Below are 18,017 nucleotides of genomic sequence, written 5' to 3'. Positions count from 1 at the left end.
CCGGCATACCCACCCCCACCGCTGGCATACCCACCCCCGCCACCAGCATACCCAGCTCCCTGCCACTGGCATTCCCACCCCCTGCTGCTGGCATTCCCACCCCCACTGCTGGCATACCCAGCCCCTGCTGCTGCCACTAGCATACCCACCCCCACCGCTGGCATTCCCACCCCCTGCTGCCGGCATACCCAGCCCCTGCCATACCCAGCCCCTGCCGCTGGCATACCCAGCCCCTGCCATACCCAGCCCCTGCCGCCGGCATACCAGCCCCTGCCATACCCAGCCCCTGCCGCTGGCATACCCAGCCCCTGCCATACCCAGCCCCTGCCGCCGGCATACCAGCCCCTGCCATACCCAGCCCCTGCCGCCGGCATACCAGCCCCTGCCATACCCAGCCCCTGCCGCCGGCATACCAGCCCCTGCCATACCCAGCCCCTGCCGCCAGCATACCCAGCCCCTGCCATACCCAGCCCCTGCCGCTGGCATACCCAGCCCCTGCCGCCGGCATACCCAGCCCCTGCCGCTGGCATACCCAGCCCCTGCCGCCGGCATACCCAGCCCCTGCCATACCCAGCCCCTGCCGCCGGCATACCCAGCCCCTGCCGCCGGCATACCCAGCCCCTGCCGCCGGCATACCCAGCCCCTGCCATACCCAGCCCCTGCCATACCCAGCCCCTGCCGCCGGCATACCCAGCCCCTGCCATACCCAGCCCCTGCCGCCGGCATACCCAGCCCCTGCCGCCGGCATACCCAGCCCCTGCCATACCCAGCCCCTGCCATACCCAGCCCCTGCCATACCCAGCCCCTGCCGCCGGCATACCCAGCCCCTGCCATACCCACGTGTGCGGCAGGGATGCTGCCCAGTGCTACAGCCACGGTGCCGGGGGATGCAGGCAGCGTGGAGGGCACAGAGAGCACAGCCGCTGCCAAGCGCACATGAGCACGCTCAGTCCGCGAGCTCCCACTTCACAGTTGCAGGCATGTTTCTGGGGCCAACGGGGTGAGATCTGGCCTGGGGAGTCGGGCTCAGGGCCCCGTGTGCAGCTGCCCCATGGGGCTCGCCCTCCCAATAGGCCCAGGCCACCAGGGGAGAGGGCTCACGGCAGTGTCGGTGGCAGGCCTGGCTGGGGGCTGTGGCTGGGGGGATGGTCCGGGCTATGGTACCTGTGCCCCACAGGAAGGAGATCCTGCAGGAGTACGCCGAGGTCAGCAGCCTGGTTCAGGAGGAGGTGGGCTCCGTGCACCAGGAGATCACCCGCGCCATCCAGGCGATCGATCCCGCGACAGAATACGACAGCTTCCTCCAGCAGCACAGGTACGGCTCCTCCCGCCCCCCCAGGCTCGGAGCTACACCCCGCTTCTGAACAGCCGCCTGGAGGAACCGCTCCCAAGGGCCCGCTTTGCTTTCCGGTGGGGCCCGCAGCCTCCCTGCCTCCTGGGCTCCAGCTGCCTGCTTCCCCCTGCGAGCCCCATGGAGCAGAGTCTGGGGAGCCTTGTGCTCTGCAGGGATCGAGGCATCCAGCCAGGAGTTGCAGGGCTCCTGGTACGCTGGAAGGCCTGAGGACAGCACAGGGAAGCCAAGGTTAAAGCACTGTCCGTTCTGGCCACCGTTAGCGCAATGCCCCAGCCAGGCTGCAGTGACCCCCCCATCGGGCTCTGGTGCTCCTGGGCTCCTTAGTGCCCGGGGGAGAGCAGCCACTTCCCCAGAGCCCACACTGTGCCCTGCCTGTCCCAGCTCAGGCCCCTGTTCTCAAGCTGGGGTCTCCCTGCTGCGGGGGCACCTCCTCCCGCTGGGGTGGTTTGCTAGATCCTGGTCTCTCTGGGATTCTGCACTGCCGTGGAGTCACTTCAGCAGATTCCAGCCCCTGGCCCAAACAGCTGGCCACACCCTCCCCTCATGGCCTGCGCTGCCCGCAAGAGCAAATGTAACACATTTCCCCACTGGGCAGCAATGCAAAGTGTGGGGGAAACTGAGGCACACACAGGATTCATAAACATGCCGGACAATTCCCACTTTGTCAGAGTCCTGCCCTCTTGGGGGTGGATGCTGGCAGGGCAGGACACAGAAAGGCAGCAGGGATTCCCCGTTCCTGCCCCAGGTCTGTGTGCGCAGCCAGGGCTGGAGGCTGGTTTTAAGCACGCTCAGAGCACTGTCCCCCTAGGTGTGTGAGCGAGATCCCGCCCAGGGTGACCTTCGACGAGAGCCTGCTGGAGGAGAGTGAGAACCTGGAGGCCGGCGAGCTGCAGCTGAATGAGCTGACAATAGAGAGCGTTCAGCACACGTGGGTACAGGGCAGGGGCGGGCACCGGGACGTGAGGGGCCCTGGGAGGGCTGTAGCACTGGGCCCTGGGCAGCCACTGGCTGGCTCCCGAACCCCCGGGGGTGTCAGACCCGGCAGCTGGGCCCTGGGCAGCCACTGGCTGGCTCCCGAACCCCCGGGGGGTGTCAGGCCCAGCAGGGGACCCCCGGACTAGATGGTGCTATCTCTTGCAGCCTGACGGCCATGGAGGAGGAACTAGCCACTGCCACGCAGACCATGAGCAGCAGAGGGCAGCGTGTCCAGGACCTGCAGGCCGAGCTCCTGGGCGAGGAGCAGAGCGTGGGGCCCCGGGAGCGGTGAGATGGGGGGAGGGATGTAATGATGCTGGTTCTGGTGGGACCCAATTCAGGACAAATTGCTTCAAGCAGGGCAGTTACAGCCCAAGGCTGGGGTTCCTTTGCACACCAAGGCAAACCAAACCAGCCTTACAGAGAAGACTTTGGTTTTACCCCACTGGCTAACCACAAGTCACACAAGCAATTCCCTTAGACACTCCAGTTTCCCAGTATCCCCACCAGTGCCACTCGTTATGGGGACGAATGGGTATGAAAACCAGTACCCCAGTAAAAGAAAAGAGGTTCTCTCGATCCCAAAGGACCAAGCCCCAGACCCAGGTCAATATACAAATCAGATCTTACCCACAAATCACACTGTTGCCAATCCTTTAGAATCTAAAATCTAAAGGTTTATTCATAAAAGGAAAAAGATAGAGATGAGAGCTAGAATTGGTTAAATGGAATCAATGACATACAGTGATGGCAAAGTTCTTGGTTCAGGCTTGTAGCAGTGATGGAATAAGCTGCAGGTTCAAATCAGGTCTCGGGAGAACATGCCCAGCTGGGGTGGGTCCTTCAGTCCTTTGTGTAGAGCTTCCAATTGTAGCAAAGTCCCTCCAGAGGTAGGAAGCAGGATTGAAGACCACATGGAGGAGCTGCAGCAGCTTTGTGTAGTCTCTTGCCATGTGGTCTCTGCTTTCTTTGTCCCAAAAACAAGCTGCCCATCCCATGGCCTGGAAAAACCTCAGAGTTCTGTCCATAGGCAGGTCCCTGCATACCTGGCTGAGTCCCCAGACGTGTCTGCCTTCTCTCAATGGGTCACTTGTGTCGCTGATGGTCCTTAATGGGCCACCCAGCAGGCTAGGCAGAGCTGACACCAACTTGTCTGGGGTGTCACCCAGAAGCACAGCACAAGTTTGAGCTACAGACAGTACAGGGACAATACTTATAACTTTAAATAAAAAACTGATACATGCACCCAGATCGCATAATCCTAACCAGCCAACCATAACGCTTTATACAAGATTTGGTGCCATTACAGGACCTTGGTTGCAACAACGATCTATATGGTCCCAGTTTATGTCAATAACGTCACAAGGGATCAGTGAGATGGGGGGTCCCAGGGAGCGGTGAGATGGGGGGCCCGAGGGACCGGTGAGAAGGGGGCAGGGAGTGGTGAGGTGGGGGGGCCCCGGGAGTGGTGAGATGGGAGGGCAGGGAGCAGTGAGGTGGGGAGGCCCCGGAAGCAGGGAGGTGCGGGATGTGACCTGGGTGGGGGTAGTGAGACAAGGGGTGGTGGGACCCAGGGATAGAGGGGTTTTGGTGAGAACCTGAGAAGTGGGTCCATGAGAGATCTGGAGGGAGGGGGAGCATTGTGAGCGGGGGAGAAAAGGGAGCAGTGTGATGAGGGGAGGGATGCAGTGTGACTTCGGATCTGTGCCTACTGTGGCCCAGTGGGGTTCAGCAGGGTATTCCCCTACCCTGGCCAGAGGCAGCAGTGCTGGGGATTCTGTCCCCCATGACATGGAAGTGGGGTGGGGGCTGGAAATGCCAGTTCATGCCCCTTTGCTCAGGGATACCCGTGACTGGGGCAGCCGGATGGGGCGGTCGGGGAGCTCTGGGCGGGCGGCGAGCTCTGGGCCGGGAGCTCTGGGCGGGCGGGGAGCTCTGGGCCGGGAGCTCTGGGCGGGCGGGGAGCTCTGGGCCGGGAGCTCTGGGCGGGCGGGGAGCTCTGGGCCGGGAGCTCTGGGCGGGCGGGGAGCTCTGGGCCGGGAGCTCTGGGCGGGCGGGGAGCTCTGGGCGGGCGGGGAGCTCTGGGCCGGGAGCTCTGGGCGGGCGGGGAGCTCTGGGCGGGCGGGGAGCTCTGGGCCGGGAGCTCTGGGCGGGCGGGGAGCTCTGGGCGGGGAGCTCTGGGCGGGCGGGGAGCTCTGGGCCGGGAGCTCTGGGCGGGCGGGGAGCTCTGGGCGGGCGGCGAGCTCTGGGCCGGGAGCTCTGAGCCGGGAGCTCTGGGCGGGCGGGGAGCTCTGGGCCGGGAGCTCTGGGCGGGCGGGGAGCTCTGGGCCGGGAGCTCTGGGCGGGCGGGGAGCTCTGGGCGGGCGGGGAGCTCTGGGCGGGCGGGGAGCTCTGGGCGGGCGGGGAGCTCTGGGCCGGGAGCTCTGGGCGGGCGGGGAGCTCTGGGCCGGGAGCTCTGGGCGGGCGGGGAGCTCTGGGCGGGGAGCTCTGGGCGGGCGGGGAGCTCTGGGCGGGCGGGGAGCTCTGGGCGGGGAGCTCTGGGCGGGCGGGGAGCTCTGGACGGGCGGGGAGCTCTGGGCGGGCGGGGAGCTCTGGGCGGGCGGGGAGCTCTGGGCGGGCGGGGAGCTCTGGGCCGGGAGCTCTGGGCGGGCGGGGAGCTCTGGGCGGCGAGCTCTGGGCGGGTGGGGAGCTCTGGGCCGGGAGCTCTGGGCGGGCGGGGAGCTCTGGGCGGGGAGCTCTGGGCCGGGAGCTCTGGGCGGGCGGGGAGCTCTGGGCGGGTGGGGAGCTCTGGGCGGGCGGGGAGCTCTGGGCGGGCGGGGAGCTCTGGGCGGGCGGGGAGCTCTGGGCCGGGAGCTCTGGGCGGGCGGGGAGCTCTGGGCGGGCGGGGAGCTCTGGGCGGCGAGCTCTGGGCGGGCGGGGAGCTCTGGGCGGGGAGCTCTGGGCGGGCGGGGAGCTCTGGGCGGGCGGGGAGCTCTGGGCGGGCGGGGGAGCTCTGGGCGGGCGGGGAGCTCTGGGCCGGGAGCTCTGGGCGGGCGGGGAGCTCTGGGCGGGCGGGGAGCTCTGGGCGGCGAGCTCTGGGCGGGCGGGGAGCTCTGGGCGGGGAGCTCTGGGCGGGCGGGGAGCTCTGGGCGGGCGGGGAGCTCTGGGCGGGGAGCTCTGGGCGGGCGGGGAGCTCTGGGCGGGGAGCTCTGGGCGGGCGGGGAGCTCTGGGCCGGGAGCTCTGGGCGGGCGGGGAGCTCTGGGCGGGCGGGGAGCTCTGAGCCGCGGCTGTTGCTGTCTGGCACAGGGTGCACCTGCTGGGGAAGCGCCAGGCTCTGCAGGAGGCGCAGCTGCATTTCCAGGTCTCCCTGTGCGCCCAGGCCAAGCTGCAAGCCCAGCGGGACGTACTGCACCACAAGCTGGACCAGCTGGGCTCCCGCACCCCCCGTCCAGGCCTGCCCCTGCAGGACGACAGGAACTCCCTCTCCTCCACGGTGAGCGCGTCCCCCACTGCACCAGCCCCAGTGCCCAGCATCCCGCCACCCCCAGAGCCCTGCCCTGTGCCACCCCACCCCCAGCATCCCGCCACCCCCAGAGCCCTGCCCTGTGCCACCCCACCCCCAGCATCCCGCCACCCCCAGAGCCCTGCCCTGTGCCACCCCACCCCCAGCATCCCGCCACCCCCAGAGCCCTGCCCTGCCCCACCCCACCCCCAGCAGCCCGCCACCCCCAGAGCCCTGCCCCGCCCCACCCCCAGCAGCCCGCCACCCCCAGCGTCCTGCCCCGCCCCACCCCACCCCCAGCATCCCGCCACCCCAGCGCCCTGTGCCAGCCCACCCCCAGCATCCCGCCACCCCCAGCGCCCTGCCCCGCCCCACCCCACCCCCAGCATCCCGCCACCCCAGCGCCCTGTGCCAGCCCACCCCCAGCATCCCGCCACCCCCAGAGCCCTGCCCTGCCCCACCCCACCCCCAGCAGCCCGCCACCCCCAGAGCCCTGCCCCGCCCCACCCCCAGCAGCCCGCCACCCCCAGAGCCCTGCCCCGCCCCGCCCCACCCCACCCCCGGCATCCCGCCACCCCCAGAGCCCTGCCCTGTGCCACCCCCAGCGCCCTGTGCCAGCCCCAGCGTCCGGCCCTGCCCCACCCCACCCCACCCCCAGCATCCCGCCACCCCCAGAGCCCTGCCCTGTGCCACCCCACCCCCAGCATCCCGCCACCCCCAGAGCCCTGCCCTGCCCCACCCCACCCCCAGCAGCCCGCCACCCCCAGAGCCCTGCCCCGCCCCACCCCCAGCAGCCCGCCACCCCCAGCGTCCTGCCCCGCCCCACCCCACCCCCAGCATCCCGCCACCCCAGCGCCCTGTGCCAGCCCACCCCCAGCATCCCGCCACCCCCAGCGCCCTGCCCCGCCCCACCCCACCCCCAGCATCCCGCCACCCCAGCGCCCTGTGCCAGCCCACCCCCAGCATCCCGCCACCCCCAGAGCCCTGCCCTGCCCCACCCCACCCCCAGCAGCCCGCCACCCCCAGAGCCCTGCCCCGCCCCACCCCCAGCAGCCCGCCACCCCCAGAGCCCTGCCCCGCCCCGCCCCACCCCACCCCCGGCATCCCGCCACCCCCAGAGCCCTGCCCTGTGCCACCCCCAGCGCCCTGTGCCAGCCCCAGCGTCCGGCCCTGCCCCACCCCACCCCACCCCCAGCATCCCGCCACCCCCAGAGCCCTGCCCTGCCCCACCCCACCCCCAGCATCCCGCCACCCCCAGAGCCCTGCCCCACCCCGCACCGCCCCCAGCATCCGGCCCTGCCCCACCCCACCCCACCCCCAGCATCCCGCCACCCCCAGAGCCCTGCCCTGTGCCACCCCACCCCCAGCATCCCGCCACCCCCAGAGCCCTGCCCCGCCCCACCCCACCCCCAGCATCCCGCCACCCCCAGAGCCCTGCCCCGCCCCACCCCACCCCCAGCATCCCGCCACCCCCAGAGCCCTGCCCTGCCCCACCCCCAGCAGCCCGCCACCCCCAGAGCCCTGCCCCGCCCCACCCCACCCCCAGCAGCCCTCCACCCCCAGAGCCCTGCCCTGTGCCACCCCACCCCCAGCATCCCGCCACCCCAGCGCCCTGTGCCAGCCCACCCCCAGCATCCCGCCACCCCCAGAGCCCTGCCCTGCCCCACCCCACCCCCAGCATCCCGCCACCCCCAGAGCCCTGCCCCGCCCCACCCCACCCCCAGCATCCCGCCACCCCCAGAGCCCTGCCCTGTGCCACCCCACCCCCAGCATCCCGCCACCCCAGCGCCCTGTGCCAGCCCACCCCCAGCATCCCGCCACCCCCAGAGCCCTGCCCTGCCCCACCCCACCCCCAGCATCCCGCCACCCCCAGAGCCCTGCCCCGCCCCACCCCACCCCCAGCATCCCGCCACCCCCAGAGCCCTGCCCTGCCCCACCCCCAGCAGCCCGCCACCCCCAGAGCCCTGCCCCGCCCCGCCCCCAGCATCCCGCCACCCCCAGAGCCCTGCCCCGCCCCACCCCACCCCCAGCAGCCCTCCACCCCCAGAGCCCTGCCCCGCCCCACCCCCAGCAGCCCGCCACCCCCAGAGCCCTGCCCCGCCCCGCCCCACCCCACCCCCGGCATCCCGCCACCCCCAGAGCCCTGCCCTGTGCCACCCCCAGCGCCCTGTGCCAGCCCCAGCATCCGGCCCTGCCCCACCCCACCCCACCCCCAGCATCCCGCCACCCCCAGAGCCCTGCCCTGCCCCACCCCACCCCCAGCATCCCGCCACCCCCAGAGCCCTGCCCCGCCCCACCCCGCCCCCAGCATCCGGCCCTGCCCCACCCCACCCCACCCCCAGCATCCCGCCACCCCCAGAGCCCTGCCCTGTGCCACCCCACCCCCAGCATCCCGCCACCCCCAGAGCCCTGCCCCGCCCCACCCCACCCCCAGCATCCCGCCACCCCCAGAGCCCTGCCCTGTGCCACCCCCAGCGCCCTGTGCCAGCCCCAGCATCCGGCCCTGCCCCACCCCACCCCACCCCCAGCATCCCGCCACCCCCAGAGCCCTGCCCCGCCCCACCCCGCCCCACCCCACCCCACCCCCAGCATCCCGCCACCCCCAGAGCCCTGCCCCGCCCCGCCCCACCCTACCCCCAGCATCCCGCCACCTCCAGAGCCCTGCCCTGTGCCACCCCACCCCCAGCATCCCGCCACCCCCAGAGCCCTGCCCTGTGCCACCCCACCCCCAGCATCCCGCCACCCCAGCGCCCTGTGCCAGCCCACTCCCAGCATCCCGCCACCCCCAGAGCCCTGCCCCGCCCCACCCCACCCCCAGCATCCCACCACCCCCAGAGCCCTGCCCTGCCCCACCCCCAGCAGCCCGCCACCCCCAGAGCCCTGCCCCGCCCCGCCCCACCCCACCCCCAGCATCCCGCCACCCCCAGAGCCCTGCCCTGTGCCAGCCCCAGCATCCGGCCCTGCCCCACCCCACCCCACCCCCAGCATCCCGCCACCCCCAGAGCCCTGCCCTGCCCCACCCCACCCCCAGCATCCCACCACCCCCAGAGCCCTGCCTCGCCCCACCCCATCCCCAGCATCCCACCCTGTGCCCCAGCACCCTCCCGTGCCCTGCCCTGGTGTGACGCAGCAGGGAGGAGGGAGCGTTGACCTGGGAATGGGGCAGGGGAGTTTCACTGGGGATGGGAGACCTGAGAGCCTGTCACCTGAGCCGGGAGGGGGCGGGGGAGGTGACACCTCTGCCTGGGAATGTGAACAGAGGCTGCAGGAAGGAGCCTGCTGGGGGGGGGTTAGTTTTTCAGTTTGGGGCTGGGTGGAGGAACACAGGGAACCCCAGGGCTGGGGTCTAAGCTCCCTGCTTCCCCAGAAGGACTTGATTGAGGGGTCCTGGGTGTACCCACAAGCTCTGTTTTGGACTGTGTTCCTGTTGTCCAATAAACCTTCTGTTTTACTGGCTGGCTGAGAGTCTCAGTGAATCCCAGGAAGAGGGGTGCAGGGCCTGGACTCCTGCACACTCCGTGACAACTGGTGGCAGAGGTGGGATGTACTGCACCCCGTGAACGGCGCTTCCTGCAGTAAGTGACTGGGGAGCAGTAAAACGAAGGGGGATTGACGGGAACCAGGCGTGCTGAAGATTCAGAGAGAGACGGTTTCAGGGGGCGGTTAACCCCTGGGAGTGTGTGACCAGAGAGAAGGACTTTTGCAGTAACAGGGTCCCCCGGGGGATTGTAGCGAGCGGTCCCAGGGGCGGAGGCGTCTGCAGCTCGACCCTGGCAAAGAGGTGGTGACCTCAAGAAGGACTGGCACATGAGGGGTTTTTCCTGGAAACCGTGGAAAGCTGCCCGGCCTGCGAGTGGCCAGCAGGGAGATGTACGCTAAACGCCTGAAGAGCGACCTGGTGGAGCTGTGCAGGCAGAGGGGGCTGCGCATCAGGAGGTCCACCAAGGAACAGCTGATTGCCCAGTTGGAGGAGAGGGATCGCTTGGATGACCCGATCCCTGTCTCTGAGGGAAGCCGCCCGGCGGAGGCAGCGTGGGCCCTGGGGCCTGACCGGGACGGGAGGGGTCAGACAGCTGCCGAGGACACCCCAAGACCCTTCCTACCTAGGCCTGGGGGAGGGGTTGGGGGAAGCCCAGCGAATACCGAGGGCACCCTGACCCCGGCAGCCAGCAGGGGATCCTCCCGGTGGAGCTCCGCATGCCTGGAGCGGAGGCGGCTGGAATGGGAGAGGGAGATGAAAATGAGGGAGCTGGAGGATCATGAAAAGCAGCGTCAGCATGAGCAGGAGGAGAAGGAGAAACAACATCAGCATGAACTGGAGCTGGCCAGGCTGAGGAGCAGTGGGGCCCCGGCTGCGGTGTGTGAGGGGGGACCCAAGACTGCAAGGAGCTTTGATAAGTGCTTCCTGGCCCAGCGGAAGGAGGGGGAGGACATAGATAGCTTCCTGACGGCCTTTGAGAATGCCTGTGAGATGCACAGGGTTGACCCTGCAGACAGGCTCCAGTTTCTCACCCCCTTACTGGACCCCAAAGCCGTGGAGGCATACAGCCAAATGACAGGGGCGGAGGCAGGGGACTATGAACTGTTCAAACAGGCCCTGCTCCGTGAGTTTGGGCTGATCCCCGAGATGTACCGGAGAAGGTTCCGGAGTCAGCGTAAAACGCCTGAGGTCACCTACCTACAACTGGTCAACCGGATGCAGGGATATGCCCGCAAGTGGACAGCTGGGGCCCGAGCTAAAGAGGACCTGCTTGACCTAATCGTACTGGAGCAACTGTATGAACAGTGCCCTTCCGACCTGAGGCTGTGGTTGGTGGACAAAAAGCTCGAGAACCCCCAGCATGCAGGGCAGCTGGCCGACGAGTTTGTGAACAGTCGGTCAGGGGGTAGCCGGGAGGAGTCCCAAAAGAACAGGCCCCCCCCCGATGCAGAGAGAGAGTCACCATGGGGCCTTCCAGCGGGGAAATGTGGAGAACCTCCTCCCAAGGGGAACGCCTGGCATCGGGCCCCTCCGACCCGCTCGAGGGGACCAACGTGACCTGAGCTGCTATCACTGTGGCCAGAGAGGCCACGTACGGACCCAGTGCCCCAGGCTCAGCGACAGACTGAGCAGACCCAACCTACCCAGGGTTAACTGGGTAGGGACTCAGCTGGACGAGGGGCAGACGGCCCAGGCAAAGGGGGCTGCCAGCTTACCACCTGCTCCGGAGGGAAGAGTACCCCCGGCCAGCCCCGCCAGAGGGCTGGAGGCTCTGGACTCAGGGTGCTCGGTTTACAGGGAGGGCGCGGGGCTGTCCCTCCGGAGCGAGTGCCTTGTTCCCCTGGAGGTGGATGGGAGGAAGGTCCATGGATACTGGGATACGGGCGCGGAGGTGACGCTGGCCCGGTCCGAGGTGGTGGCCCCAGATCGGGTGGTGCCCGATACCTACCTGACCCTGACGGGGTGGGCGGGACCCCATTCAAGGTGTCTGTGGTGAGGGTGCACCTGAAATGGAGGGCCAAGCAGGACCCCAGGGATGTGGGGGTGTCACGGCGTCCCCGGATGATGCTCTGGAACTGCTCCCCATGAAGCCAGTCAGGACTCTGGGGAAGTCTCCTCTCTGGGAGCAGCCTGTCTGCAGGACACACAGCTCACACAGCTTCCACCTTCCTGGGTCTGCCTCGGAGCATTCAGCCTCCTCTGCCCCTCTGTGCGCTTCCCACAGCGAGTCCGCTCAGGCAGGGTCCTGGGGAAGCCAGAGGGTCCTGCCCCCCAACTTCGCAGGCAGATGTGACTCTCAGCCAGCCAGTAAAACAGAAGATTTATTAGACAACAGGAATATGGTCTAACACAGAGCTTGTAGGTGCAGAGAACCGGACCCCTCACCTGGGTCCATTTTGGGGGGCAGTGAGCCAGACAACCCCGTCTGCACTTCACTCCATGTCCCAGCCAGTCCCAAACTGAAACTCCCTCCAGCCCCTCCTCCTCTGGGCTTTGTCCCTTTTCCGGGCCAGGAGGTCTCTGGATTCCTTTGTTCTCCAACCCTTTAGCTCTCACCTTGCAGGGGGAAGGACCCAGGCCATCAGTTGCCAGGAAACAGGGTGTCGGCCATTCTCTGTGTCCAGACCCCTGCACACACCTGCTCTCTAGGGCTCTGCAATGATCATACACCCTTACCCCACCCCCTAGATACTTAAGAACTGCCTAGGGGAAACTGAAGCACCCCACACTATTCAGAGGAGACATTAAGAACAGTCCCGCTTCGTCACAGGGGGTGCACCACCATTTGCCCACAGAGGTGTTACTTCCCTCTCCCCCTCCTGGCTCAGGTGACAGGCTCTCAGGTCTCCCATTGAAACTCCCCTGCCACATTCCCAGGTCAACACTCCTCCTCCCTGCTGTGTCACATCTGTACCACCTCCAATGCCCTGCCCTGAGTCACCCCTAGTGCCCCCCCTGCCCCACCCCCATGCCTTGCCCCACCCCCAGCGCCCTGCCCTGCCCCACCTCCAACGCCCTGACCTACCCCACCCCCTCAGCGCCCCGCCCTGAGTCACCCCCAGTGCCCCGCCCTGCCCCACCCCCAGCGCCCTGCCCTGCCCCACCTCCAACACCCTGACCTACCCCACCCCCTCAGCACCCCGCCCTGAGTCACCCCCAGTGCCCCGCCCTGCCCCACCCCCAGCGCCCTGCCCTGCCCCACCTCCAACACCCTGACCTACCCCACCCCCTCAGCACCCCGCCCTGAGTCACCCCCAGTGCCCCGCCCTGCCCCACCCCCAGCGCCCTGCCCTGCCCCACCTCCAACACCCTGACCTACCCCACCCCCTCAGCACCCCGCCCTGCCCCACCCCCAGTGCCCCGCCCTGCCCCACCCCCAGTGCCCTGCCCTGAGCCACCCCCAGTGCCCTGCCTTGGAGACAGTCAGGGACACTCGGGCACCAGGCCCAGCTTGGCCCCAGTGGCTGCCCAGGGCATTGGCCTTGCTAAGAAATGTGGGTGCTGCTGTGTGGTGAGGGTGCCCTGCCCCACGCCCAGCCCTGGGTGCAGCCCACGGGCACCTGGCCAGAGTCCAGCCCACCCAGTGCCCGGCCCTGGCCATTCCTGCGCTCGGGCATGGGACACTCCCAGCCACACGGCTCAGCCCCTCTCTGCCCCCTGGCAGGAGCAGGAGCACCCAGGAGCCGGCGCGTTGGAGACCCTCAGGAATCACATCTCGGGCATCTTCCGCCCCAAGTACTCAGTGAGTACCCCAGCGCTGCTGCCTCCCCTTCCCTGCCCCACTGCCCTGCCCCCACCTTCCCTCTCCCCTTCCCTCTCCCACTCCACTACCTTCTGCCGCCCCTCCCCAGCCCACTCCCTCTCCCCACCTCACCCCCTCCCTCCCCATTTCCTCCCTGCCCTCCCCTCCCCATCTCCGCCTGAGCCGCGCAGTCTGTGTGGAGAAGGGGGCCTGGATGTCCCTGCCCTACCCGTTGCTCTGGGCAGCCCCTGCGGGTGCTGACGGGGCCCCCTACCCATCCCGCTTACCCCGTCTCTGTCCCCCAGGTGCCGCCCCCCCTGCCGCTCCTCCCCGAAGTGCAGAAGCCCCTGTGCCAGCAGGCCTGGTACCACGGCGCCATCCCCCGGGCAGAGGTGCAGGTGCTGCTGCTCCACAGCGGGGACTTCTTGGTGCGGGAGAGCCAGGGCAAGCAGGAGCACGTGCTGAGTGTGCTGTGGGACGGGCTGCCCCGGCACTTCATCATCCAGGCCTGCGAGGTGAGTGGGGCCAGGGGCCGGGCAGCTCCGGGGCAGCGCAGGCAGCTCTGGGGGCAGCTCCGGGGCCATCCTGCAGCTGCCCCTGCCTGCCCCGCTGGGGCATAGGACCCCGGCCTGCCGGGTAGAGCCTGGGCAGGAGCTCCGAGGGGAGTGCCCATGGGCGGGGGCTGGAGGACCTGTGATGCGAGGCCGGGGTTTTTTCCTGCCACTCCTTGTGCCCCGTTGGACCCTCGTCCCAGCCACTCACAAACACTCCCCCAGGCTGGGCATCCCTGTCACGGAGTGTGGGGGAGTCCAGGCCCTGCACCCCTCTTCCAGGGATTCACTGAGACTCTCAGCCAGCCAGTAAAACAGAAGGTTTATTGGACAACAGGAACACAGTCCAAAACAGAGCTTGTGGGTACACCCAGGACCCCTCAGTCAAGTCCTTCTGGGGGAGCAGGGAGCTTAGACCCCAGCCCTGGGGTTCCCTGCGTTCCTCCACCCAGCCCCAAACTGAAACTAACCCCCCCAGCAGGCTCCCTCCTGCAGCCTCTGTCCGCATTCCCAGGCAGAGGTGTTACCTCCCCCGCCCCCTCCTGGCTCAGGTGACAGGCTCTCAGGTCTCCCATCCCCAGGGCACATTCCCAGGTCAACACTCCCCCTCCCTGCTGCCTCACATCGTCACAATCCCCGGCACCAGCAGCCAGAGAGACGGCCCCACGGCTCCCAAGGCCAGGCCTAGCCAGGCCCCTGGCAGGCACTGGTGCTGACCTGCAATCTGTAGTTCTACCGGGAATGGGGGGGATAGGGGGTGTGTGGGGGGTGTATTGGGTGAGGGTGTATGGTGTGCATGGAGCTGTAGGGGTGGGGGGTGTATGTGGGGGAGGTTAGGGGGCATGGGGGTCTATACAGGGCAGGTTGGAGGGTCTGTGAGCAGGGCTGGGAGGGCAGGGCAGGGGCAGAGTAAGATCCCAGCGCCTCCACCTCTCCCAGGACATGTACCGTCTGGAGGGCGAGGGCTTCTGCACCATCCCACTGCTCATCGACCATTTCCTGCAGACCCAGCAGCCTGTCACCAAGAAGAGCGGAATCATCCTGGCCAAGCCCATCCCCAAGGTAGCACGCTGGCCCCACTGCACGGCTCCCCAGGGGCTGGGCGTGCGGACAAAGGGCTCCCTCGGGGGTGGGGGTGAGGGCGGGGAGGGGAATGCTGGGGCTGGATAGTTTCCTGCTCTTTGACTCCTGCCTTCCTTCCCCAGGACAAATGGGTGCTGAACCATGAGGACGTGGTGCTGGGCGAGCGCATCGGGCGGGTGAGTGCCCCCAGGGCAGGCATGGGCTCGGCCACTGCTGGGGCACTGCTCTGAGGAAGCGCGCAGCAGGCCCAGGATCGTGGGGGGTTAGGGTTAGGGTGTGCAGGCAGCGTTACGATGCAGATTAGTTTCAATTTAATAAAAGGTACTGAATGGCAGGATTTCTAACTTCCCTTGTTGCAGCCAGAGCCCAGCAGGACCTGCCAGTGCGCCGGGGAGCTGCTGTCTGTGCCAGGCTCTCTGTGTGAGGCTAGGGGCGTCTGGGGGTCAGGCTGGGCCCGGGCTCTCTGGCAGCTCTGCCAGGCCACAGACTGCCCTGCTCCTGCTGCGTTACCCTGGTGCTGACCCAGCTGGGAGCAGAGTGGCTGCACACCCCTGCTGCCAGGCTGGGAGCCCTCGCCCAGCCGGTCACTCGGGGCATCGCGCTCCCTTGCCGGCCGCCCGTGACGTAAGGACCCAGGCGATGAGGAAGCCTCTCTGGTGGTTAGAAATGGGTCCCTCGGTTCCCGGCTGGTGCCGTCACTCTGCGGCGGCTGGTGCCCACTCCCCAGTCAGCCCCTAGGAGGAGGGGTCGACGGGACCTGAATCACTGAAGCAGCGTCCAGGCATGCCAGAGGCAGAACAGGCCCTGGCCCATGTTAATGCCCCACCTGGCACGAGGCAGAGGGAGCTGGCTCAGCTGGACTCCGGGATCGACTGGGGGCAGAGGCAGCTGGTGCATTTGCTTTGTCTCCCAGGGTAACTTTGGGGAGGTGTTCAGCGGCCGCCTGCTCACTGACAACACCCCAGTGGCTGTGAAGTCCTGCCGCGAAACCCTCCCGCCGGAGCTCAAGGCCAAATTCCTGCAGGAAGCCAGGTCTGTACGGAGCCCCAGCGCCACGCTCTGCTCCCCAGCGTCTTGGGCCTCTGCCCCCCAGTGCCGCACTCTGCCCCCCAGCGCCACGCTCTGCTCCCCAGCGTCTTGGGCCTCTGCCCCCCAGTGCCGCACTCTGCCCCCCAGCGCCACGCTCTGCTCCCCAGCGTCTTGGGCCTCTGCCCCCCGGTGCCGCACTCTGCCCCCCAGCGCCTTGGGCCTCTGGTCCCCAGCGCCACGCTCTTCCCCCCAGTGCCAAGGGCCTCTGTCCACTCCACTCTCTGTCCCCCAGCCCGCACTCTGCCGTGGGGGGCCATTTGCCAGCCATGGGGAGGGGGCTTTGGGGTTTCTGGGCTTGCTTAAATTTCAATTAAAACAGTTTTTCTGGATCAAAATCTTCTGGAGCCTGGGGGGACTCCAAACCCAGCCCAGACCAGGGACCCCCCAGACCTGACAGGAACAGGGGATCCCAAACAAACCCAGCCCAGACAGAGACCCCCCCACCCAGACCTGACAGGAACAGGGGATCCCAAACAAACCCAGCCCAGACAGTGGGTCCCCAAGCCCAGGGTGATGGCGGGTGGGTAGGTGCCCTCCGTGCTGTTGAAATGTACTGACAGAGAAGCCCCCTTGCTGGCTGTTGCGACTGGCTCACGCCCCAGGCTGTGACGGCCAGGGGGTGACCGGCGTGTCTCTGCCCCCAGGATCCTGAAGCAGTACAGCCACCCCAACATTGTCAAGCTCATTGGCGTCTGCACCCAGAAGCAGCCCATCTACATCGTCATGGAGCTGGTGCAGGGTGAGTCCCCCCCGCCTTGCAGCCTGGCCTGCTGTTACCCTGGCCCTGGCCCCCAGCCCCTCATCCCTCCAGTTCACTCCCGGTGAGCCCTGCTTCCCGCACCCTGGACCCTAATGAACCTCCCCCAGTCCCGTGCCCCAGCTGCACTCCCCCCAAGGGCTGGTGGCAGGCGCCTGAGGCCTGCAGCCAGGCCCCTAACTCCCTGAGGTCAGCACTACCCTCTCCACACAGGAGGGGACTTCCTGACCTTCCTGCGCAGCGAGGGGCTGCAGCTGAAGGCGAAGGAGCTGCTCAAGATGACGGCGAATGCTGCTGCTGGGATGGAGTACCTGGAAAGCAAGCACTGTATCCACAGGTAAGACCTTCCGCCCAGGCTCGCTCTGAGTCACCGCGCTCCCCACAGGCAGCCACAGATATGTGCATTGCTGCAGCATGCAGAGACCCAGTCTGCGCTCAGGGGCCCTGAGCATCCCAGGCGCTGCCCAGACCCCAGCCGAGATCAGGGCCCCCGAGTGCCCCGGGCCCTGCCCAGACCCCAGCCGAGATCAGGGTCCCTGAGTGCCCCGGGCACTGCCCAGACCCCAGCCAAGATCAGGGCTCCCGAGTGCACCAGGCACTGCCCAGACCCCAGCCGAGATCAGGGCTCCCGAGTGCCCCGGGCACTGCCCAGACCCCAGCCGAGATCAGGGTCCCTGAGTGCCCCGGGCACTGCCCAGACCCCAGCCGAGATCAGGGTCCCTGAGTGCCCCGGGCACTGCCCAGACCCCAGCCGAGATCAGGGCTCCCGAGTGCACCAGGCACTGCCCAGACCCCAGCCGAGATCAGGGCCCCCGAGTGCACCAGGCACTGCCCAGACCCCAGCCGAGATCAGGGCCCCCGAGTGCACCAGGCACTGCCCAGACCCCAGCCGAGATCAGGGCCCCCGAGTGCACCAGGCACTGCCCAGACCCCAGCCGAGATCAGGGCCCCCGAGTGCACCAGGCACTGCCCAGACCCCAGCCGAGATCAGGGCTCCCGAGTGCCCCGGGCACTGCCCAGACCCCAGCCGAGATCAGGGCCCCCGAGTGCCCCGGGCACTGCCCAGACCCCAGCCGAGATCAGGGCTCCCGAGTGCACCAGGCACTGCCCAGACCCCAGCCGAGATCAGGGCTCCCGAGTGCCCCGGGCCCTGCCCAGACCCCAGCCGAGATCAGGGTCCCTGAGTGCCCCAGGCACTGCCCAGACCCCAGCCGAGATCAGGGCTCCCGAGTGCCCCGGGCACTGCCCAGACCCCAGCCGAGATCAGGGCTCCCGAGTGCACCAGGCACTGCCCAGACCCCAGCCGAGATCAGGGCTCCCGAGTGCCCCGGGCCCTGCCCAGACCCCAGCCGAGATCAGGGCCCCCGAGTGCCCCGGGCACTGCCCAGACCCCAGCCGAGATCAGGGCTCCCGAGTGCCCCGGGCACTGCCCAGACCCCAGCCGAGATCAGGGCTCCCGAGTGCACCAGGCACTGCCCAGACCCCAGCCGAGATCAGGGCTCC

The 18,017-nt window shown here is 68.3% G+C and overlaps 1 protein-coding gene across 1 annotated transcript in view; it reads left to right on the top strand.

Annotated features, from left to right (window-relative positions):
- The window catches only part of FES (FES proto-oncogene, tyrosine kinase), a 32,874-nt gene that overhangs the window by 10,336 nt on the left and 4,521 nt on the right, over positions 1-18,017 (top strand). The window contains exons 6-16 of the mRNA XM_077827942.1: positions 1,178-1,315; positions 2,163-2,282; positions 2,495-2,617; positions 5,616-5,802; positions 12,957-13,034; positions 13,340-13,549; positions 14,525-14,647; positions 14,791-14,844; positions 15,582-15,700; positions 16,402-16,496; positions 16,728-16,851. Of these exons, the coding sequence (XP_077684068.1) occupies positions 1,178-1,315; positions 2,163-2,282; positions 2,495-2,617; positions 5,616-5,802; positions 12,957-13,034; positions 13,340-13,549; positions 14,525-14,647; positions 14,791-14,844; positions 15,582-15,700; positions 16,402-16,496; positions 16,728-16,851 (1,371 nt within the window). The remainder of the gene's footprint in view (positions 1-1,177; positions 1,316-2,162; positions 2,283-2,494; positions 2,618-5,615; positions 5,803-12,956; positions 13,035-13,339; positions 13,550-14,524; positions 14,648-14,790; positions 14,845-15,581; positions 15,701-16,401; positions 16,497-16,727; positions 16,852-18,017) is intronic.

The sequence above is a fragment of the Eretmochelys imbricata genome, chromosome 10 (genome assembly GCF_965152235.1).
Source record: "Eretmochelys imbricata isolate rEreImb1 chromosome 10, rEreImb1.hap1, whole genome shotgun sequence".
NCBI lineage: Eukaryota > Metazoa > Chordata > Testudines > Cheloniidae > Eretmochelys > Eretmochelys imbricata.
Note: the sequence above shows the minus strand (reverse complement) of the source record. Positions and strands in the feature narration are given on the sequence as shown.